General features: G+C 30.2%; 1 protein-coding gene across 1 annotated transcript in view; it reads left to right on the top strand.

The window, feature by feature from the left end:
• The first annotated feature begins 6,935 nt into the window (after positions 1-6,935).
• The window catches only part of LOC130664273 (uncharacterized), a 43,492-nt gene continuing 24,143 nt past the window's right edge, over positions 6,936-26,284 (top strand). Inside the window, exons 1-5 of the mRNA XM_057464162.1 lie at positions 6,936-8,060; positions 8,159-8,384; positions 13,753-13,868; positions 13,986-14,222; positions 22,309-22,460. Of these exons, the coding sequence (XP_057320145.1) occupies positions 7,236-8,060; positions 8,159-8,384; positions 13,753-13,868; positions 13,986-14,222; positions 22,309-22,460 (1,556 nt within the window). The 5' untranslated portion in view covers positions 6,936-7,235. The remainder of the gene's footprint in view (positions 8,061-8,158; positions 8,385-13,752; positions 13,869-13,985; positions 14,223-22,308; positions 22,461-26,284) is intronic.

Here is a 26,284-nt window from a genome sequence, read left to right as displayed (position 1 = left end):
CACACATACATTCACTCGGAGATCATCTTAAATTAGTCAGAATAGCTTTCTACAACCTCAAAACGTCAAGATCTGTTAGAAATTCGATTTTCGAAAATCAGAACGAAACCAATAACTTCCTTTTTTCGAAAATTTACAATTTTCTTAGCGGGAAGTTAAAAAAATTGCTTGTAAATTAAAATGTAGTGATTTAATCAGGAGTTTTCTTTGTCTAAAGTATTCTAAAAATTAATTAAATTAATTTTATCTTAACAATTATTTTTAATTTTGTCATTTAAATATTAATTAAATTTTTTTATTTAAAATGTTTATTCCAAAGGTCTCATACAGAAATAAATAGGTCAATATTTATGAGAAATCTTAAATAAATAACCTGCCTTCAGAGTATGCTCACGATATTTTATAAATAAATTGACCCTTTTACAAGAGTTAATACAGACTTAAATAAACAAAATGAATTGCAAATAAATTTAAACTAATAATAAATTAATTTATCTGCATAAGTAAAAATTGACGTATTAACAGCGAGTACAATGTATAGAATACAATGAAACAAATTCGTATAATATGAAGAGTATGAAATAAATTAAACGCTAGATTTACTGACAAATAATTCTTGACTGTTTTGCTCACAGAAGAATCGATTATCGCGGGTTGTGCCGGGGGGTATGGGGACAGGGAATAGGGGATGGCGCAGCATTAATCAGCGATAACGTCTCACGCCAAGTCACAATAGTGCGCAGAAATAGTTCCAGAAACACGGGAAATGACTCACACGTCTCGCTACTATATTCGTATACAGTTTCCCATTCTATTCTATTCTATTCTATTCTATTCTATTCTATTCTATTCTACTCTACTCTACTCGACTCTACTTCACCACTTTCTATTTTCTTTGCCCGCATGTCCTTCCAACCACAGACTACAGCTTCATATACCACCCCCTTACCCTCCTCTTCATTTATATATACATCCTTGATAAATATATACACCCGTATACGCATACATATATTATAAATATGTAGCCATGGTTTTATGTAAAACTGCGGATAGATTAGATATTGACTTTTCTTCTTACATTTTATCTTCATAAAACGTTCAAAGAATTTTATTAAATTACAAATTTTTAATAAAAAAATTTTTATTATCTTCTATACTTTACTTAAATTCTTTTTTTTTTTTTATTTAAAATCTTGTGATATGATATTTTATCCAGAAATTTTTTTATGAATTAATCTTTAAATTCAATGAATTTAACTTCAGATTACAATTTTAATTAAATTTTACTTTTGAAGTAAAAGAAAAGTTTGAGTGAAAGAAAAGAAAATAAATGTTGAAATAAATTTATCAAAGTTTGCCTTGAGATTAAAAATTATAAAATAAATTAATCATAATTGAATCTAAATAATTATTAAGACAATATTTTTGTAGTAAATTAGCTATTGAAATATAAAAATTAAACATTTCTTGATGAATTTTTTTTCTTCTTGATGATTTTATTAAATTTTTTAATTAAATTTAGTATACATTGAATCTACAAAAGTTTAAAAAAATAAATGTTAAAATAAATTTATACTGTGCTTTGAAATTAAAAATAACAACAAATTTTCTTTGAATACGTAGGAAAATTGTCATAATATTTATTATCAGAGTTTTAGTTCAAAAATAGCTTTTTTTTTTTCTTATTTTATTTTAAAATTTTACGATTTCATATATTCATGATTAATATTGAATGTAAGCGTATATAATCTTATCAGTGTGACTGTCATGACAGAAAAATGTATATATATATATATATATATATATATATATATATATATATATATATATATATATATATATATGTTACGCGTGACATGACAACGGAGGTTTATTTTTCTTAAGACGATGATTCACTTAGACGTTTCTGGAAATATTATTTTATTCAATATGTTTATTCTTTTATCAATGATTATGTCAACGTTGATTGACGTAAAGGACGTATATTAGCATATTTAAAATAAAGTTTTTTTTTTTTTGTACAATAAATTTATTTATGTGAATAAATATAAGTATACAGCCCAAGCTCATTTCAAGCAACCGTCAGGGGTTGTAGGGGGAAAATGATTAGAAAACTCCAAGAATTAGGTTCCCCCTCTCGACGCATCTTCTACATGTGTGCGTTACGTATGTGAATCTTTGCAAGTCGCTCGTTATCAGAAATTGAAACTGCGTTAAAAAAACCAATGATCAGTCATAAATTCAGTCATAAATTAAAGTCAAAGTTAATGGTATGCAAATGTTATTTAATTGATATTTTATGTATTTACAAAAATGTAGAATTTAAAAAAGTTTTTTTAACAAAATATAAGTGATGCTTATAACGAGCGGCAAGACATGAAATTTGAGCATTCCAAGGACGTGGGAGCTTCAAAATCGTTCCAACTCGTGATATTAGACGTGAATTGAACGTTTTGAACGCAAATTGAACGTTTTTACCGTTTTGAACGTATTGAACATTCAAAATGAAGGTTCAACGTTTTCATAATACCCAAAATCTAACTTTGCGATAAAACTTGATGCTTTCTTTTCTCGATCTCTTTCCTTCCTCAAGGCCGGTCATTATCGTTTGAGCCGAGTAGACTTCTGATATAAATTTAAGAAGTAAACACGGTTTCATGTGGCACTAATATATTAAATTTTGCAGTAAAATAAAATCAGGTAGTGATGAATTATAAAAACCAATCATTTACACTCTCTTAAATTTAAAATAGTGATAATAGTGACTATTCACTGTTTACTAGTGAAATGTATGTCACTAATTCAAATAGTGGTATACTTTTCACTGGCGATAAATAACTATTCACTGCCAAATAGTGATTTTCACATAATTCTCACTAATTCGATTTTAGGAAGCAAGTTTTCAATCAGCTAAGAATAATGAAAAAGCAGCAGACTCCTAGGGTTTTGAAATTTTCATTTTAACAAACAAATTACCGCCTATCTGTTTTGCTACATTCAAAAATATTTCTACACTCGTTCACTAGAAATTTGATCTTCAAAAGACTGAGACGAGGATCAGATATCTTAAGAGCAGAAAAAATCACGTTGGCATGCTTGTTGAGATTAGAATTAATCTTAGGTGTGCTCAAAAAGTCGATCACACGGGTGTTTTCCAAAGACGGACTACTCAGCGAATCATGTGCATACACGGAGAAAAATTTATGGTGACCGTTCATAGTACGTTTATGAAACGTCATCCCATACCGTTATGGTAATGATTACTTGGAATTATGGGGTATAGGCCCATACTTTCTGGGAAAAGTTCCCATAAGTATAAGAACAATTCCCATCATTAAGGTAACAGTTCCCATATCGCATGTGAAAGAATTATGGTAATCGTTCCCAATATACTATTTTAAACGTTACTATAATATTATGGTAATGGTTACCATATACACGGAAAAAAAGGCGCTGCAACAGGATGTAGTCCTGTGGGTGTAACAGGATTTTCATGTGACAGCAACAGGATAAATCCTGTGAGAGCAATAGGACAAAATCCTTTTGCAGCAACAGGATTTTTCCTGTGGAATAAATAGGATAAGGAACAAGTTCCATGTACTAATTTTTTTGTCCGTATAATGAAATTTCCAAATTTGAAAAAAATTTCAATTTAAAAAAAAAATCAACTTCGAAAACAAATTTTTATCATTTCCAAACTTAAAATTTTTTTTCAAATTTGGAAATTTCATTATACCGACAAAAAAATTAGTACATGAAACTTGTTCCTTATCCTATTTATTCCACAGGACTGGGTCCTGTTGCAGCGCCTATTTTTTTTCTCGTGTAATAGTTACCATATATTATGGTAACAATTACTATAATATAATAGTAACCATCACCATAATGTTATGGTAAAAGTTACCATAATATTATGGTAACAATTAGTATAATATTATAGTAATGATAACTATGATATATATGGGTGCCGTTTCTATACTCGACATTTCAAAAAAACCGGTTACTATGAATTATGTGAACCATTCCCATAATATATTGTAATCGTAACCATAAATTTCTCTCCGTGTACTCAGACATGGAAAACAATTTTTTGAGTTATGATACTTTCCGGAATCATTACACTGTAAAAAATTCGCGGAGTGAATGCGGATTAAATCCGGAGTGAATGCGGAGTGAATGAATTTTTAATTATTCATCCCCCTCGGAGTGAAATTCACTCCGGAGCGGAGTTTTGAAAATATTATTAATGAAATGTAACTCCACATAATAAAATCGAAGTAAAAATTCGCGTATTACATTATTGATCAGCTGATATGCACACACATACATACATACATATTTAGGCACACACGCGCATTCGCACACACACGCACGCACACATTTGCACACACGCACAAATTTGCACACACACACACACACACACACACACACACACACACACACACACACACACACACACACACACACACACACACACACACACACACACACACACACACACACACACACACACACACACACACACACATTGTTTAGCAGTTTCAAATAAATTAATATAAATTTATTTATATTATTATTTATATTATTTAAGTATTAAATTTATTTAATACTTAAATACTTAAAGTATTATAATATTTAAGTATTAAAACTCCGGACCGGAGTGAATTGGGAGTGAAATAAAATCCGCGTCACTCCGAGATCACTCCGCTAAAAAAAACTCCCAATTCACTCCGCATGCGGAGTGATTTTTTTTAAACTCCGGAACTCCGAGTGGCGGAGTGAATCCGGAGTGAATTCGGATTTTATTTCACTCCCAATTCACTCCGGATTTTTTACAGTGTAGTATGCTTATATTTCCTTAATGTAAGTCTAAATAGATTTTAATTACATTTCGGATTCATGATAGTCCAATCTACATTTTAAATGTTAAAAACAGCGAATTTGAGCTTTTAATGTCCAAAACCTTTAATATACGTTCAAAAGATTAAAAATGTTCAATTCACGACATAATATTTTGACTCAGGGTGATAGGGGAAGTTAATCATAACGAGATGGTTTACAATGAGCTTGGGTTATATTTAAAATTTTATTTAAACTTTAAAACTGGAAAATATTTTTCATTTAATGTTTTTTTTTCTTTTATAAAATAGAGTAAAAAATACTTGCATTATATTTTTACTTGAAGTGGGTAAAATATTGATAATTAAAACTTCCTAGTACGTTCTGATGCCATAAAAAAATTAATAATTAAATAAATGTCTTAGTTAATGACCTCGTTTAACCCAATTTTTTCATGATATTTATATTTTCATAAATATCTAAATTATCGATAAAATAACCATCTTATTTTTAATCCATCTGTACAAGAAACTTATAAACTAAAAATATAAAAGTAAGACGATAAGACAAAATAGTTAATTAGTAATAACTTGGAGTATGGAAAAAAATAAAAGTTATTGAACTAAAAAACAAAGAAAAAATGTTTGTAAATTGAAAAAATAGGAAATCAATATGTGAAGGGATTAAAAATTAATAAAAATTCAAATTGTTTTTACGGATTTACATTCTTTAACGAAATAATACTTGCGTTTAAATAATTCTATTGAAATTCAATTGACAAAACAATAAAAAAAATAAATAAATCAATAAGTAAAATAGATGGTTGAATTAAATGTCTCAATTGTAAGCGAGGACAACTGTGAGAGTCAAAACAAATATTTTCGACCAATAAATTATTATTTGTTTTAGTTTGTGATTAATGTTGATTAGTAAAAATGAAACATACACTGTAAAAAAGCGGTGATTATAAATGTTTTGAAAATTATCAAGATTAAAACTAAAAAAACATATAAATATTTTTGCTACAATTTATGCACTACTTATATTACTGATAAAAAAGGTCATAATATCTGAGTTATAAGTAATTATCATCCAAGAGTGCTCGTATTGATTATAAAATTTTTTGTTGTTATTCTATCGATTAATTGACTGAATTTTCGTTATTTACTGTTATGTTATCAATATTTATTTTAAAATACTTACCAATTCCATGTGCTTATGGCATAAACTACCGGCTGAAATTGTCAATTCATCTAGTCTTGAAGTATTTGAAAATAAAATTTTTGATCGTTTATTAAGCTTAGATGCTTAAACTAAAACTGATTATATACTTCGAATACTCTCATTGTGAATGTATGAACTTATCAGAAAAATCTAAATCTAAATACTAAAGTCTTATCATTAAAATTATGAATGATCTCAAATGTCAAAATTAATTTTTATATTGTTAATTTTTAATTGTTTAATTTTGAAGTTACCTATTATAAAGATTGTAAGATTATGAAGATTGTGAGAAATTTGTATTGTACACTATGCATTTTATAAACATGTTATGTAATTGTATTTTTTTTATTGCCATTTGGCCATTAGGCTTTGGCATAAAATAAAGATCTAAATCTAAATCTAAATTCAGTATTTTTTTTCAACTATTGAAAAATAAAAATAGTGAAGTCTAAATAATTTTCATTAAAAATCTACACAGAAAGATGTTTTTCAAAATTTTTGACCATTTTTTTTAGCGACATTCTTGTGAACATTTCAAGACATTTTCCAATCAAATCAAATTTATTGTTATCAATAATTGGCTAATTATTTAAAAAGATGTTGATTTTTAATTAAAAATTAAAAAGAATTAAAAAAATTTTGCAAGTATTCTATTTCGAAAAAAAAGTCTAATCCAGAAAAAACTAAAATTTTTAAAAGCAGCTATGAAAAAAAAAAATATCTTTCTCGAGGACAATGATTTCACCATCACCTAGTGACCCTCCGGTATCAACCGGTACCAGGTACAGTTTATAGATTCGGCTGGTTGCTATAGCACAGAAAAGCTTTTAGGAACTTGTATGCGGCCTTAGTTGTCTCGAGGGCACTAGACACCAGTTCTAATGCATCGTTTGCTCAGTAAACCATTGGTTTTACACTCCGAAATACCCGATCTCAAGAGAATATACTTATCTATCAACTTCCAAACAACAAATGGCATTAACTGACCTCTTTTTTACATCATCAAACTCCTCGTGTCCAAGTGATACCAGAATACTACTACTACAAGTACAACTCCAACTAAAACTTCAACTACAGCAACAACTGCCGATTCTGAACATCAACAAACAACAACAACAACTCAATACCTTGGGCTAAAATCTCAAGTTTTGTTCATAGCTAAGGATGTTTGAATGGGTAACGTGTGTACCTGTCGCAATAGAGACAGTCAGATCAACGCTGGTTCGATTCTCGATCGTGTTATCAGTCAAGCAAGCGATGAGGATCAGTGTTTATTGTACCGTTTGGCCAATTACAAGAAAGGCGGCGAGCTCATTGAAGCGTATAATCGAGGAGGCCAGTTTGAGGTAGAACAAGTTATCCGTGGGCAATTCGGTATATTGATGTACGCAAATGGTAAAGGACAAATAATAAATCGTGCCGAGTATTTGAGATGGAAATTTCGTGATCTGGAACAAGTTGTTCTGCCAATTGAGGCATCTCTTTCACGATTCGATCCGCTTGCCCAGTGGAGTGATCACGAAGCTTGCTGGCAAATGCAGTACCGAGGTTCTCTTGGTGAAACATTACTTCATGTATTAATTATTTGCGACACAAGATCCCATACACGCATTGCTAGAATTTTGATTAAGTGTTTTCCGCGTTTGGCCATTGATGCTGTCGAGGGCGAGGAGTATCTAGGTGCCAGTGCACTTCATCTAGCCATCGCTTACAATAATAATGAATTGGTACAGGATTTAGTTGAAGCCGGTGCTAATGTATCACAGCGTGCTATTGGTAGTTTTTTTTTACCCCGGGATCAACAGCAGCAACAACGTGTATCACGTAATACGGATTATGAAGGATTGGCATATTTAGGCGAGTATCCACTTGCTTGGGCAGCCTGTTGCGCCAATGAAAGTGTTTACAATCTTTTACTAGATTCTGGAGCTAATCCCGATGATCAAGATTCATTTGGTAACATGATTTTACACATGGTCGTCGTATGTGATAAACTTGTGAGTTTTAGTATTTGTTATTTATAAATTACACAGTGATGTGATTTTGATGTTGATGTTGATCTTGATGATGATGATGATGATGGTGATCTTAATAGGATATGTTCGGTTATGCTTTACGTCATCCAAAATTTCCTGCCAGTAATGGAATTGCTAACACCGCGGGATTTACGCCTCTGACATTGGCATGTCAACTAGGAAGAGCTGAAGTCTTTCGTGAGATGCTTGAGCTTTCAGCACGTGAATTTTGGCGTTACAGCAACATTACGTGCTCGGCGTATCCACTCAATGCACTGGACACATTGTTACCTGATGGTCGGACAAGTATGTTGTTATTATTATTATTATTATTACATTATAATTATAATAATTATTTGATACAGCATTTACCTGGATGCTGGGTTAGCTTGTAATTATTATAAATAATAACAATATTGAGTTATGTGGATGGTTGTTTATTATGAAATTGTTTTATAATGAAGGCTGGCCAGATGAGATTTTAAAATCAATTATCTTTGAGGATTAGGTAGCTACGAGTTGCTTAAGCTTCTGTTCTAACGATGCCTCTAATCAGTGAGTTGATTAAAGCTTAACGTTGTTAAATTTCATCTCTCTTTCTCTAACAGTTGCGATACTTACTTACAGGCACACACATATTCACACACACACTGATCATAGTCTCTCTCACTCTCACTCTTTAGCTCTCTGTCTGTGTTTGTTGTTAATGGTTAAGCTTCTTGTGTTCTCTTTTACTCTACCGCACACATAGGGGGTCTGGATCGGTGATCGAGAAAAGCCAATTACCTGGCTGATACACTAAAGTGAAAGAGTCAAGATCTGGATCTAAATCGGATTAACGAGATTTACTAAATTTTATTTAGCTTTTTTTAAAAAAAGATTTTTTTCTATTGCTGCTGCTGCTGCTGCTGATCAATCAATGATTTAATTTTGTATTTAAGTGTTTGTGATGTAAGGTTTTTTAATTAATCACTTAGAACTACAATCAGTTTTAATTGATACAGGGAAAAGAGAAATTTTCGAGTATTTTCGTTTAATTACAAATTAATTCGATTAAAAAAAATTATAAAGTTAATGATTATCGATAATAATAGATTTTATTGCATTTTTCAACTTCAGAAAATGTTTTTGAAACGATCACATAAGACACGAGTTTGAAAATAAAAATTATTATTTTTATTAACACTGTTCATATATTATTTATAAGCGAAGAAAGGATAAGTTAGTTGCTGGTAAAATGATCACCTAGAAATTTTTAATTGATCATTTAATTTTTTTTAATTATTAGGATTGTACATAAAACACAATTACAATTTTAAAAATTTAACTTACTCGAAAAAAAATTTTTAACTGAAAATACATAAAAATTTGAATCGAATAACATGATCCAAGTTGATAAAAAAATTTTTAAAACCAAAACTGAAAAGAAAAAATTTAGGAAATACCATTAAGCCTTGAGTGGTCAACTGGGCTCGCTTTTTTTGTAATAGTTAGTGACAGTTTAAAAAAAATATTTTTTCAGTCTTATTTGCACAAAAAAGACACTGCCTTAAATTTTTTTCTTTTCATTTTGATTTACTATTTGGTCAAATATATTTTTCTTAAAGACGATTTTAAAAATATACTTTCTTAATAAAGAAAAATAGACTTGCAAAATTATTTCATCGATTTTACTATAAAATACTTAGTAGTTTAAATATGTTTATTGTAAAAAATTGGGAGTGATTAAAGATTTTATTTAAATCTGGATTCATTCCGTCACTCGGAATTTCGGAGCTTAAAAAAATCACTTGGCATACGGAGTCAATACACGGAAAACACGAGATTGAACTGGCTCCCATCTCGGATGGGACTCACTGCCATCTATAAAAAAAAAAAACGTTTTGATGGGAATCACTACCATCCAGATGGTAGTGAGTACAATCCGCATGTAACTCAGTCCTATCCAGGATGGTAGCCAGTCCCATCTTACATTTATTTCGTTCAGATGGTGGCCAGTACCACGCGCATGTTTGTGGGTCCACTCTTACATGTGAGTGGCTCCCATGTCAGATGGTAGTGGAACCGATCTGCAGATAGTAGCTATTCCTACGTTACCATGGGATCTAGTACCATCGAAAATGGATGTCACTGCCATCTCAGATTGTACTTGCTACCATCTCGGATAGTACTGACTACCATCTACACATTTTTTTCTCTTAAACTTTTTAAACGCCATATGCATCACGCCATTATTATACTGTTCTTGATAGTGAATTCAACAGCGCTTTGCAAAAGTATTTGGAAAAATACATTTGTTTTTAAAAGTAAATATTCATTCCATTAATAACTGCGACGAAATATATTGTTAAACGTTGGGTTTAATTTTAGTAGTAAATATATAATACCTCTTTTTTAATGTAATAATAATTGAATGAATATTGTAATGTATATTGAATAAATTCAAATATAAATAAAAAATATGAACAATCTAAGTTATTTTTATATTTATAACCTTATCTCAACTGACTCTTTATTTTACCGGGGAAAAATTTATGTATAGAAAAATTATATATAAATTAATCTCAACACCATAATTACAAATTATTTATATTAGAGTAATACACAATAATTAAGGAGTTATACACAGTTGCAAAGCTAAAAAAAAATTTTTTTTGAAGAATCTTTTATGAGTCCAATTTTCATTTATCAATTACCAATGATGATTACTCAAATATAGAGCTTACTTTTAAGAATACAATAGCGCGTCAATCATGTGCACAGCTTCTGTAGAAGATGTTCCAAACGAACTCCAAAACTACGTATATAGGCTCCATAGTGATGGCGTTTAAAAAGTTTAAGAGAAAAAAATGTGTAGATGGTAGTCAGTACTATCCGAGATGGTAGCGAGTACAATCTGAGATGGCAGTGACATCCATTTTCGATGGTACTAGATCCCATGGTAACGTAGGAATAGCTACTATCTGCAGATCGGTTCCACTACCATCTGACATGGGAGCCACTCACATGTAAGAGTGGACCCACAAACATGCGCGTGGTACTGGCCACCATCTGAACGAAATAAATGTAAGATGGGACTGGCTACCATCCTGGATAGGACTGAGTTACATGCGGATTGTACTCACTACCATCTGGATGGTAGTGATTCCCATCAAAACGTTTTTTTTTTTATAGATGGCAGTGAGTCCCATCCGAGATGGGAGCCAGTTCAATCTCGTGTTTTCCGTGTAGGAAGTTTATCTTTTCAGCGGAGTGATTTCAGAGTAGTCTGGATTATATTTAAACCCCGATTCACTCTGATTAGGAGTTTTAGTATTAAAATAAACTTCCCTTTGGAGTAAATTTCACTCCGAGGAAATTAAATCAATTTTTAAAATAGGGGTGGGAGAGGCAAAAGGGGGTACTTAAGAAAATACCAAGTTTTCGAGGACTCAAATACGCTAAATCTTTTTTTTTTAATGATATTTAAAGTAAATAGAAGAAATTTTCAGTTACCGTTGAAAAAAAAATTTTTCATTTCTGCGGGCAAAGTGGGGTACCCCCTAAAAAAGGTAAAAAAAAAATTTCTGGATTTTAAACGAATTTGATTAAGTTGAATTTTTTTGTAAGTAATTTACATGAAGAAAAATTATATTTTACATGTTTATTGAATACAAAAGAAGAAAAAAAATTTTTAATAGTTTTTATCATAAAACAAACGTCATTAATATTTTTCAACTGACCATCGATTTTTGAAAAAGTTTACCTAAAAAAATTTAAAGTAACGCTTAATTATATTTACAGAAGTGATTTTGGAATGTTTAAAAACCATTTAAAATATAAATTTTTTTTTTGTCAAATTTTGGGGGTACCCCGTTTTGCCTACCCTACCTTCTTTTGCCCTCCCCCCTTCCCCTATAATGTATGCAAGTCATAGTTTATTATTAATCGACTCTCTTGGAAGAGAATTACAAAATAAATCTTTAAATTTCTGTTGCCGAAATTTACAATAGAAGTAATCAATAAAGCTACCAAAATATTCCTTCACACTGGAATATTTATATACTCTGAATTCATATGTATTATTACAACACATATTACAGATTAATTGATGTTATATACATTTTTACAGGCCAAGTTGTTGAAATTGCAATATATATATATATATGTGTGTATAATATGAATAACTAATTTAAATTGATTATGTGTAGTTTGTAACTTTGAATAGAACCATTTTCAGTTAAAACTCACAACACCTCTCAAATCATAAATTACCTCTGGCAATATATAAGTCAGTATACTATTGTGTAAAAAAGAAGTATGATAAAAAAACATTTTTGAAAACTGCAATTTTCCTGGATAAAGTAGAAATTTTTTCTGACCAAACCAAATTCTCTTGACTCAAGAAAATCTTGACTTGGTTCCCGAAAACGTTTGTCTTTTAAAATATGTTCTTGACTCAAGATAACTTTTTTTTCTGTGTACTTACTTCGAATTCACTCCTAATTTTTTACAGTATGATCAGCATTTTTTAAGAATTTAGAAAAAATTTATGAACAAATTACAAAGATACCTAAAATATTAATATGACAAAATATTTTTCGGGCTGACATTCAAAAGTTTCAAAAACCCATAGCAGGCATGAAAAATTACAGTCTACTTAAAAAATTGTTAAAAAAATAATTAGCGTATATTTTTCTAAAAAATATAACAGACTTTTATCCGAACTTCTCTGTAACATTGACTGTAAGGAATGAATAGGGCTTCACTCGAGCCGAGACAAGACAAGATTAGGAAAGTCTTGTCTTGATCTCGAAAGCTTTGATCTCGTCTTAGTCTTGACTTCAAAATGTAAGTCTTGCATCGATCTCGAAAAATAAGTTATCAATAATATTGTCTTGTATTGTATTGTCAAGGTCTCGTCTTGGTCTTAAATAACCTGAAATTTTCTTAATATCAGTCATAATACAACACACAGTTGAGTATTTTTTTTTTTCAATAAAGGAAAAACTTATTATTTTTTAAATCTTATGAAAATATACTTGATCGCTTCAAATACTTCTAAAATGTTTTAACTTTTTAACCTAATAAACATAATTATAATTAATTGATAATCTTTCTTAAAGCATGGAGTCTTATTACGAGTAATTCTCATATACTTATACTTATTTTTTTATGTCTTGTCAAGACTTAGCGAGATGTTTTTAATGATATTGGTCTTGGCCTTGAATTGCGATCTATAATATCGTCTTGGTCTTGTCTTGACAAATCGAGACGAGGTCCAGACAAGACCACTACAATCTCAATCTTGAGTGAAGCCCTAGGAATGAAACATTAATGAAGTCTTAGAGATCCGTTAAAATTCCGATTATTGTTCACAGTTCTTACTCAAGAACTTTTCAAAAATTCCTTAGTACACTCTACACAGAAAAAAAGGATTTCTTAGTGCAAGAAATTTTTATTTGTCCCAAAAAAATTTTTACTCGCCTCAAGAAATTTTTTGACTTATAAATTGAAAACTCAAAATTTCTTGAAACGAGAATAAATTTTTTTAGAGCAAGAAAAAATTTTTTGAATCGAGAAATTTTTTCTTGTCTCAAGAAAATGTTTGTTTTCAATTTACAATACAAAAAATTTCTTGCACCAAGAAATTATTTTTTTCTGTGTATTGTCCTAAAAATAATAAATATTTCAGATTGGAACTCAGCTCTGTTCATTATTCTCAACGGTACCAAAGAAGAACATTTAGACATGTTGGATGGTGGTATCATTCAGCGATTACTCGAGGAAAAGTGGAAAACCTTCGCTCGTGTACGTCAATCATAATTAATAAATAAATTAATTATGAAATAAATGAAATTTAAAAAATAAGTATTTAAATGAATGTAAATACCCTAAAATAAATAGTAATAGACTTTAATAAAACAGTTACAGTTCCTGAAACGTTTAATTATTCTTGTATTTCATCTAACATCTCTATCCTTGGCCGTTTATCTGCGTCCAGCCGAGATCGATGCCGACTTAATGGGATGGCCAGAAGAGTGGACAGATATAGGTCGAACTATTGCCGAATGCATCACTGTGTTGGGTGTCTTGAGTTACATTTTATTCCAACTTGGTGGCGAAGTCGTAAACATCGGTCTTATATCTTTCCTCAAGCAATTGGTAAGCAATTTTATTTTATTTTAAATTTTATTATTCAAGCTTTTGAACTTATCCTGCATCCGTAACTTTATTCAAAAATTTTTTTATTTTATTCTTTTGTATGGGCGAGGAAATGGGGCGAGGGTGGGGGTAGAGAAAGTATTGTATAAAATTTGATGTGTATTAGAATTTGTGTGCTGACTTTGCGGACTGAGGTTCGCAGAAGCGTTTTTTTTTTATTTTTTTTCACGATATCTTGAATACTTGTCTTGAGAATTCTTTTTTACGTGTCACGAAAACAAACTGCGCTCAATCAATCCAACCAGCCGAGCGAATCGCGACGAACGACGTAAGATCAATTGCTCTGAGTCAGTGAGAAGTCAAGAGGTTCCATGAAATGTTTCAAATAAAAATAGTAGACGAGGATTAACGATCCTAGTGTAACATTGGTTAGACTTTTTTATTCCTTACAAGACTAGTTGTTATGTCGATTGCACGATTTATCGTGTTACGTCATCAATATCATTATCTTATCTTTTATTTTAAATATACACGGAAAGAAAATTATGGGAAGTATTGCTATGCATTATGGGAATGGTTCCCATAATGATATGGGAATAGTACCTATACTACGATAGGGATGGTTCCCATATATTATGGGAACCATCCCCATAATAGTATGAGAATAGTTCCCATACCATTATGGGAATGGTTCCTATACCATTATGGGAATGGTTCCCATAATGGTATAGGAACTATTCCTATAATATTATGGGAACTATTCCCATAATGTTATGGGAACCATCCCTATAATATCATAAAATTTTTTTTTTGCACAATAGTGTAGAAATTTCCCAAAATTTAAATTTTCTTGAATGGTTGTGCTGACAAAAAATTCTTGTTAAAAATTTTAATGTTTTGTCGCCAAATACGATTTTTTTATTCAATGTTTGAATTTTTGTTTTTATGTTTAATAATATTTCTGTGTCTTGTAGAAGTGATTACCACACTTCTTTAAATTCATTTTTTCATGATAATATGGGAACCATTCCCATGATATTATAAGAATGGTTCCTATAATAGTATGGGAACTATTCCCATAATATTATGGGAATGATTCCCATAATGGTATACGAACCATTCCAATTGCATTATGGGAATCATTCCCATAATATTATGGGAATACTTCCCATACTATTATAGGTACCATTCCCATAATATTATGGGAATGGTTCCTATAATATTATAGAAAGTATTCCTATAAATTATAGGAACCATTCCTATAATTATAGGAACCATTCCTATAGTGTTATGGGTATCATTCCCATAATTATAGGAACTATTCCTATAATTATGGGAAACATTCCTATAATTATAGGAACTGCTCCCATAATTTATGGTCGTAATTCCTATGATGGTATAGGAAAAAATTTCACAAAATTATGGGAACCGCTGCCATAATTTTCTTTCCGTGTACTCTTAACTAATATTCAACAGTGATCAAAATTTTATTGTTTTATTTTTCAATTAATTAATGGTTAAATTATTTATTACCTGGATAAAAACGAACAAGTTATTTATTCAGAGCATTTATGAATAGAAAATAAAATAACGGTTGTAAGAATAATTTGACATATTTTTTTATCAGTTAAGAAAGCAGTAAATTTAATTTTTTTTTTCGTTTTATAATTTAAAAACTTGTCAAAGAATTTAATAACACTGAAGACATTTAATCGATTTTATAAAACTAAACGTGAATACGGATACTGGATATTTACGTCAATTTTTTTCATTATTTAGTTTTCATAAAGTTATTTTATATTATATAAAAAGTCTATAATATTATAGCCATGTCAATAAAATTTAATACAACATCAATTTTTTAATTAAATTCATCATACTCATTATTATTAATTATGACTTTATATATATATATTTTTTTTTTAGGTATTACATTGTAAATAATTTATTTTTAATATCGGTTTATAGTAATAATGAACAAGGTATCAGCCTCGAAATAGAAGAGTTGTAAGAAAAAAATTCTGGGTATTAAATTCTTTGTCAACGAAATTAAATTTTTCATGTCTGATTATTCGGAACGAAGACCATCGACCTAATTATGTCAATTATTTTTTAAAAATTTATGCAATAAAATTATTAAGAGTCAGTTTTCATTTATTTATTATGAGCTTAAAAGTGGATTGAGTATTTAAGAATAAAAAAATCCCTGCGGGTCAGTATTAAAACTTCCCACTATTTTCGAGCTCTTGAGTTTGAATTTGAATTTTATTGGAAAAAAACACTTCTGCAATTCTTTCGACAACGGTTTCTTGAACTAGCGAACCGATTTTGATGGTTAAGATGGCATTTGAAGTGGCTTAGAAAGTTTTAGAGCAGATAAGATTTTGGAATTAATCCACCGAGAACAAGTTATCCGCAAAAAACATTGTTAAAAAAATTTTATTATTGGAATATCTCTGAATATACTGTACCAATTATTCTAAATTTCTCACAAATTGTTGGAATTAATGAGCCGCTTCAAACGCGACCTCAAAAAGCCAAATCGGTTCGTCCGTTCAAAAAACACAGAATATTTACATACATACGTACGTAAGTACGTACACACATGCATACACAGACATCATCGTGAAATTAGTCAGAATAGCTTCCTAGAACCTCAAAACGTTAAGATCTGTTAGAAATTCGATTTTCGAAAATCAGAACAGAACCAATAATTTCCTTTTTTTTGAAAAATTACAATTTTTTTAGCGGAAAGTTAAAAAAATTTATCATATTTAGATATACACGCTGAAAAAAAATGCTAACTATCACCATCTTGTGATAGGGAATGATTACACTGTAAAAAGAACGGTGTTAAAAATGGACTCGTTTTAACTCCTCCCGGTGTAAAAATGAAATTACACCGGTCTAGGAGGAGTAATATACCGGTGTTAAAAATACCGGAGTAAAAGCGGAGTAAAACCGGTGTAAAAGCGGGGTAAATTGCGTCCGCTTGGAGTATTAACTTTAAAGATTATAAAACACGAAAAATGTCAGTTCTTTATGAAAATTAATAAAAAATATCATTTATTAACAAGTATAGTGATCGAGTAAGTACAAATATTCATAAAGTAAAATATTTTAACACCGGTAAAGAATATCTACACTGGTGGCGGTGTTATTTTAACACCGGTCTAGAATATTTACACCGGCAGCGGTGTTATTTTAACACCGGAGAATTTTTTTTAACACCGGTACAGAATATTTACACCGGCAGCGGCGTTATTTTCACACCGCTTTCGGGGGTAAATTTAACACCGATAATTTTAACACCTACACCGTTTTTACAGTGTACCATCTGTATGTGATAATCATTGTTATGCTTTTATGTTAACGATTACTATCGGAGATGGTAAGCATTCTTATTTAGATGGTAACCATTCTTATCCGTGATGATAATTATTACTATCTTAGAAGGCAAAATTTAAAAATTTTTCAGACATAAGAAATATTACTATCGAGATAGTAACTATTACTAGACACTGTAAAAAATCACCGGGGTAAGTCCAAGCGGTGTAGGTGTTAAAATTATCGGTGTTAAATTTACCCCCGAAAGCGGTGTGAAAATAACGCCGCCACCGGTGTAAATATTCTAGACCGGTGTTAAAATATTTTATTTTGTGAATATTTTTACTTACTCGATCACTATACTTGTTGATAAATGATATTTTTTATTAATTTTCATAAAGAACTGACATTTTTTGTATTTTATAATCTTTAAAAGTTATGCTTCAAGCGGACGCAATTTACCCCGCTTTTACACCGGCATTACTCCGCTTTTACACCGGTTACCCCGCTTTAACACCGGTATTTTTAACACCGGTGTATTACTCCTCCTACACCGGTGTAATTTCATTTTTACACCGGGCGGAGTTAAAACGAGTCCATTTTTAACACCGCTCTTTTTACAGTGTAGGTAACAGTAATTATTACTATATAAGAAACAAATAGTTAACATAAAAGCATGATAATGATTATCACATACAGATGGTAATCATTTCCTATTACCTACATCCCTATATATTACAAGATGGTGATAGTTTGCATTTTTTTTCAGCATGTATGCAGTTCAAAATTTCGATAAGACTATTAAAGTAGTTTATACTGATAGAAGGATATCTTTGTATTAAAAAATATTTATTAATATTAAATGAATCTTTAATTCGCGGGAATGATGAAATTAATATTTACTATCAATCAATAAAACTTTGTTTCGATAAATGACAAATTTAATTAACATAGAAACTTAAATATTAACCGACAACCTCTTGATCACAAATAACTTTAATAAATTTGTCATATTTATTAAAGTTTGTCCTTCGCATGGACCAATATTTGTTAACAGAATTAAAATGAACAGTTTTAATAAATAATTATTATTGGTTATTAAGATAAATATATAATGTAGTGTACAGTTTTATTGAAACATTCAAAATTATTATTTAAATAAAATATCTACGAGAAGTAGTATTTAGATTGTTTGAAGTAAAATCTATTTTTGAAGAATTAACTTCTCTCTAAACATGAATTAATGAAAATAGTGAATATTCACGAATTCAGAGTGCAAATAACTTTAATAAATTTGTCATATTTATTATAAAGTTTGTCCATCGCATGGTCCAATATTTGTTAACAGAATTAAAATGAACAGTTTTAATAAATAATTATTATTGGTTATTAAGATAAATCTATAATGTAGTGTACAGTTTTATTAAAACATTCAAAATTATTATTTAAATAAAATATCTACGAGAAGTAGTATTTAGATTATTTGAAGTGAAATCTATTTTTGAGGAATTAACTTCTCTCTAAACATGAATTAATGAAAATAGTGAATATTCACTAATTCAGAGTGCAAATCGAACCACTAATTCCAAAAAGTGGTACAATTGGCACTCTGAATTAGTGAATATTCACTTATTTCACTAATTCATGTTTAGAGAGTTTTTTACCCTGTTAAAAACATTGAGTCCGCGGTGTGGTGTAAATGATTTGTTGTCAAAATTTTCAACACTGCCGGTGTGGAAGTTACAGTTAAAGACGAATAAGTTGAAACTAAGATGAAAAAAGCTCTAAAAGTTGACAAAAATGAAATTTAAGTCGAAAAAATTGAGATCTTGTCGAAAAATCTTCGGCAAATCGGTACCGTCAAAAGAAAATAAGGTGAAGTGAGCCTGAATCAAGTTTTATTTCGACCTGGGTGAAAAATTTATTCAAAAAATATTTTTTCCGATCGACAAAATATATTATAATTAAAATCTATACTTGCTGTTAAAAAATATTTACTGGACATAAAATTGAAACGTTAAAAGTTATAAAATATTCATAACTAGTTTTTATTAAGTAATTGATGGAATAAACATTTTGATTAATAGTAATAACGACATCCTTTTATCAGTGATTATAATCAAAGAGCTATTAAATTATTATATTACTGATCATTTTTTACGATCCTCTCGTTTAAAAGCCAAACAGAGTAATCGGGTACAGGGACACTTTAAATTTAGACCTTTTAAATGAAATTAAATTAAATTATTTTATTTTATTTTATTAAAAAAAAAATATATTGGGCATTTAATAAGATAATTATTCGAATGAATAAACTGTCATTCATAACTGTCATAATTATACATGAGTGAATTTTAAATTTGGATGGTCAAATGGAAAATGAATTTCGCAGTCACTGACACTTTGATTTACATTCTTATATATAATATTTAAATTAATATATAATTTGTTCAAAAAAAAAAATTCAATATTGAATTAAAATCTTTTAGCTAATTAATTATTCATTATTACTGTTCGGGGTAAGTGAAGTAATTTTGTTTTGACACTTTTTTACTTTAAAATTATAATCTGAATACAATATTATAAAAACTAAAAAAAAATTTTTTTTTGTGTATTTCTCATATATCTCAGAGTCTATTCGGTCGAATGGTCTGAAATTTTTAGGAAAGTTGACAGCTGACAAGTTCTTTCGATTATCGTCCCGCACGAAAAAATATATATCCCGGCAAAATAGTATATATCCAGCTTATATCTTTAGTATTGTTGTATATATGCTATTTATTTCCCGGCATATATTTCTGGATATATCTTTTTCCGTGTGGGGTAAGAAACATTCCAATTGGTTACTTAGAGTAAAAGTTCTAGAAAATTTTTACACACACACACACACACACACACACACACACACACACACACACACACACACACACACACACACACACACACACACACACACATATACATATAGACAGACACTCAGGCATCATCTTAAAAATAGTCAAAATTAGCTTCTGGTACCTCAAAACTTCGACCTCTAATAAAAACTCTATTTTCGAAATTCGGAATGAAAACAATAACTTCCCGAATTTTTCGAAAATCATCGATTTTCGTACACTAAAAGAAATTTTCTTTAAAAATTACCGTTATATTCACGGTAATCGTGGGAGATATGGCACGACCTAATCATTTATCGTTAAGTGAGATAATTTTTAACTTTTTTTCAACAAATTTTATCGTAGTCTACTGTAAATTTTATTCGGCTTTCGGTAAATTTCATGAAGTCTACCCACAAATTAAATAAATTTTTTCGTAATTTTTATTTCAAAAATGGTAATAAATAAAAGCACCGCATTACGTCCCACGATTACAGTGAATTTAATAATAATTTTTAAAGAAAATTTCTTTCCGTGTAGCGGGAAGTTACAAATATTCTTTAAAGTTACCCCATTTTCCCCAAAACTTGAAAAAAACATTTTTAAAACAATTGAAAATTTTTCTCGTTTTTACAAATGCATACACCAAAAGTAGAATTCGCGGTTTCAGGATTCATATACTGAAGAAAATTTACGGTAGCAATTACAATACATCATGGGAATAGTTCCTATATCGTGTGGTAAAAGTTTTTTTAAATATTGATTGAAGAAATGGCACTCATACAAATTACGGTAATCATTCCTATCTATGGGTTGTATTCCTATACAATATCAGAATAGTTTCTATGTCATTATGGAAATCGTTACCATACTATTATGGTAGTCATTTCCATACATTATGGGAATCTTTACCATAATATATAGTAACGTTTATTCTCAAACGCACCTAGTAATAGTTCCGATTTGAATTTAGGAATTATTACTATTTTACTGTGGAAACCATTTCCATGAATATGGTAATTATTACCATAATTCAATTTCCATTAGATCAAGAACGTCCACTATAATTATAGAAATTGTTTCATACTTATGAAACTTCTCCCAGAAATTATGGTCGTGCCCGGGTCAAAAATAAAACTTGATTTAGACTTGGTTTACCAAGTCGAAATTTGGAGCCATTTTTCAAAAGACAAACTCGACTTTTTTTACGGAGACATGAAATACATCGAGTTTTCGCCTTGATTTAAACTTAACTGGCTTACTTAGTCACGATTTAAGACGAGAAAGTCAAGATCAAGTCGAAATTGACTTGGTTTAGACATGCGACTTAAAATATAAGGCGAAAAAGTCAAAACTAAGGTGAAATCATTTTTATATATTAAGGCGGAAGTAAGACAAATAAATAACTTTTTTTCGACTTGATTCAGCAAGTCGAAAGTAAGGTGAATGACCATCGTGTTCGCAGCAAAGACGAATAAGTTGAAACTAAGATGAAAAAAATTTAATTTAAGTCGAAAGAGTCGATGTTTTATCGAAAAATCGTCGGCAAATTGATAACTTCAAAAGAAAATAAGGTGAAGCGAGCCTGAATCAAGTTTTATTTTTGACCCGGGTGTATCCCATAATTCCAAGCAATTATTACCATAGCGGTATGGAATAATAGTTTATAAACGTTCGAGAAAAGGTTACCATAATTTTCTCTCCCAGTAGAGTGAATTTTTTATTCAGCATAAAAATTTAACCCGACTCTCCTATAAAAATTAAATTTTAAAAAAGGTATAAAAATATGGTGTTTTATTTTATTCTAAAAATTTTTACAACTACATTTTCGTAAGGATATAAATATGAAAAAGTATTTATGTGTACTAAAATATTTCTGTTCACAGAGTCATGAACCAGCAAAATTTATATTCCTCATCAGTAATATATTGATCCTCGCGTGTATCCCCTGTCGTCTCGCTGGAGACCGTCATTTGGAAGATGCTATTTTGGTAGTCGCAGTTCCGGGTTCATGGTTTTTATTGATGTTCTTCGCTGGGTTCGTTTTTAACAATTTTACTAGTGGTATGAGGCAAAGAAATTCTGAACAATTTTCAGACAATTGACCTCAATTGATTGAAAAGTTGACTTATCTTTGATTTCAATTGACGAGCAATTAATAGCCAATTTCTCATGATCTGATCGTTCATAGAAATGGCAGTAACTTTGCATCACTACATTACGCTCTACAACTTGAGTAGTTTATTTTTTCATGATTAAAATTAAACAAAAGTCGAAGTAATAATTAATAATACATACATCACAAATGAGTGATAAAATATAGTACTGTTGTTAATTATTTGTTGTCATAAACCAGACAAGTTGAGTACACTTGTACAGATGAAGGAGTCACCTCTATATTCAACTCTCTACTCTCAATTCTATCTACTCCCTCATATCACCCTACTCTCATTCTCGCATATAATACTGCTCCTGCACTCTCTTCCATTCCATTCTCTCTCAACTCAACTCAACTCAACTCAACTCGACTATCACTAGCATGATAAAGCATCATCGATTAATAATTCACTCGGCCAGCCAACGAGCCATGTGGCGTCGATCGGTATAGTGTGTAGTGAGAACCCTCTCGAATTACATCCGGCCACATTCCCAGAGGAATGATTAATGCCACGATGATTTTAGGCCCTTTACCGCGACAAAACGACAACGCGATCAAACATCATCGATTTATAATTTATCCTAACGACTATAAACCAATCGCTATATATTATCGACGATATATTCATATATTTGTATATAATTTATAAATTTTTTTTTATATTTTATTATTATTCATATTTTTTTAATGAACTTTAATGATTTGTGTGTGAGTTTAAGGAGGTTCGATACCAATTATTTCTCTAGGGGATCTCGTCGATTTTTTATTGTATTTTTGCAAAATTACAACTGCTACACACAAAAATTTCATGTACCTAAAGATCAGAAAGTTTATCGCGCAACGAAAACGAAAAAAATTTATGTAATTTGATTGCTTAAGGGGTAGTTCCGGAAGTTGGGGTTGGCCGAAGAATTTCGGCTGACATACCAGCATCTATATGCGAAAAATTTTGAAATCTAGTCATCCAGTAGATTTTTTACTTTCCAATTTTTTTTTTTCGTTGTGCGGAAAACGTTCTGATTTTCAGGTACACAAAATTTCATGAATAAAATATGTTATAAATTTACTTACTAATCATAAAATGAATTTTATTTAACACAGGCCTGATTTGCGCGCTTTATAACGTCTGCGTTATGAACCCCAAACGGCTGTTTATCGACTGGTGCAAAGAAGTTGAGTAAAATCAAAATAGATGTCCTCGACTTCAACCGGCGTTATGAAAAGTGAGTGTTGAAATGACATTTCACCACGCGTCTCAAGATTTTTAACTGAGCTCCATCTATTAAATATCGTAAGAACTCTTTGAACGACTTAAAGTTTTTTGTCCAAATCCATGTTGAACGGCTAGTACACTAAATATGGTTACTTCAATTCATCATATGGGAGTGGGTTATACCGCGTGGTTGTGTTGTATTTATTTTGTTAATAAATATTTAAATTAATAATTAAAACATCCGAGTAAATTTTAAATCAATTAAATATGAATTCGGAATTTTAAAGCCGATGGTTTGTTGTAATTTTGTAGGTGCACCGTGTCGCTAAACAGCCACAGACTTCGCTTCGCAGGTTGTCATTAATCGCGTAAATCAGGCAATTGTTGAATAAAATATAGTGCATAGTAGGACACTCAGATAGTCTTTATCCGGCAAGCACAATGATTTCAGCACACGTCTCCGGGCCACGTTCACGTACACGCCTTCGGTCCGTGTATGTAACCCTACGACTCGTGCTGAAAACATTGCCCTCGCCACATAAAGACTATCTTAGTATCCTGGTATGCAATATACTATTTTTTTCAATGAAATAAGTGATTGAAAAATAAACGGGGAAGTACGGCAACAGTGCGCTAGTGTTTAGTAATTTTTTTTGTGTACTATTGTTGGTCTCTGGCTGGAGCTCAGGTCCGACACCAATGATTATAAGTTATTCAAACTTCCCGCGGTTGTGTCATTTTACGCTGTTGCCGTCATTCCTTAGCTTCACGACACATGTGACGTCATTAACTAAAATTTGGCTCTTATTTCATTAATAATTTAATAACAAACCCATGACATAAATATTCAGTATAAGCTCAATAGCTTATACTGAATATTTATGTGTTCAGAAATGTTTAATTACTTGAAACTGAATGATATATAGCGATGGTATTATTGTAGCAAAAACTATAGCACTTTGAAAAATAACTCCCATTCACGCCCGTGTATAAGAACAAATTTTTAAAATTTATTTTTCGAAAACGGTGAAGTGAATCGATGTAAAATTTTAACAGTGATCCTTATTTTTATAACTCTTTCGACAAAAAAAATTTCAGAATTTTGGTATTATTTCAAAAATTGGTATCGAACCTCCTTAAGTGATACATGTAATCAATAATACGATTTGAGTAAATGCGTAATTGAATAAATTAAATTCAATCCTAAAATAAAAAAGTTTATAATATTTTTATCGATTAATTTTTTGACGGAATTCAAACTATATTCAATAAATTCAAAAATTTTTTGTTAAAAATATATGGTAACCCAATTTACCCCATAAAATCTCCTTTGTTTTCCTTAATATCGTTTACAAAGAAAAATTTTGCAACGAAAAAAATTGAACCTGCTACTCGCCTTGTAAAAGTAAATTTCATTAAAAATTATATAAGACCTACTTAATGTCCCTTTGCTCTACACAGCGTCCGTGATACTTAAAATGATGGTAACATTGTAAGCATAGAGATAGTATAGTGAGGATAGATTTGGGTTGAGTTTAGAGTTGGATGTCGCGTACATGGATCATGGATGCCAAACCAACCGCTGTGACACACACTCTCTGCGTGATCGGCATATCAATAGACCAGCCCATTGGCCCACAAGCTTCTTATATATACATATACATATGTATTATATATCAAACAAAACTTTATAGGAACCTTCGCCGGCATGCTCTAACAACCAACTTTCCCGGCTGATAAGAAAATTTTTAAAGTCCTCTAATTCAATTTAAAACTTTACTCATACAGTATAGGCTACATGCATAACATATGTATGTAAAAAAAATAATTATATTATGGTGTTATAATAAAACACTCTTATAACGATAAAATTATATGAAGAATATGTAATGAGAAAAATATTGGAAAATATTTTAATTATTGAGTATGACGTCAATAGTCAGATTTTATCGTTAATGTTAGAAATTCCTTTGAAACTAAAATATGTTAAGAGGGCTTTTTAATATTATATAGCCATTAATACGTAATGTAATGCAATTACGTAATGAGCTACTAATAGTAGATGCTTTAGAAATTTTGAGTGGATAAATGCCACAAATTTGTGGAATTTTATCGTTTTTTTTATTTCTTTTTTTGCCTTATTTTGCTAACGGTGAGGTAAATTGGGGGCATTGTCATACTTTAGCAGTAAAGGTCAATTACGAGATATTTTTTTTTGTTTAATTTATAAAATAAATGTAGAAATGAGGACCGAATGGAGCTTCCGAAATTTTTTATAAATTAAATTTGTAAGAGATTTGAAATTTGAAAAAAAATTTTTAATCTGAAATCAGCTGACAAATTTTCATTCAAATTTATAACTAACAATAAATTTCACATCGATAAGATTGAGTCATAGAATAGATTCGGTATCGATAAAATTAATTTTTGAAAACTACGATTTCGAATAAAAAAAGTCCGTCAGAATTATTTTTATAACAGAAAAACGAAA

The sequence above is a fragment of the Microplitis mediator genome, chromosome 1, assembly GCF_029852145.1.
Source record: "Microplitis mediator isolate UGA2020A chromosome 1, iyMicMedi2.1, whole genome shotgun sequence".
In the NCBI taxonomy this organism is placed as follows: Eukaryota; Metazoa; Arthropoda; class Insecta; order Hymenoptera; family Braconidae; genus Microplitis; species Microplitis mediator.
The sequence above is the reverse complement of the archived record's forward strand: the minus strand, read 5'-3'. Positions and strand labels throughout refer to the sequence as shown.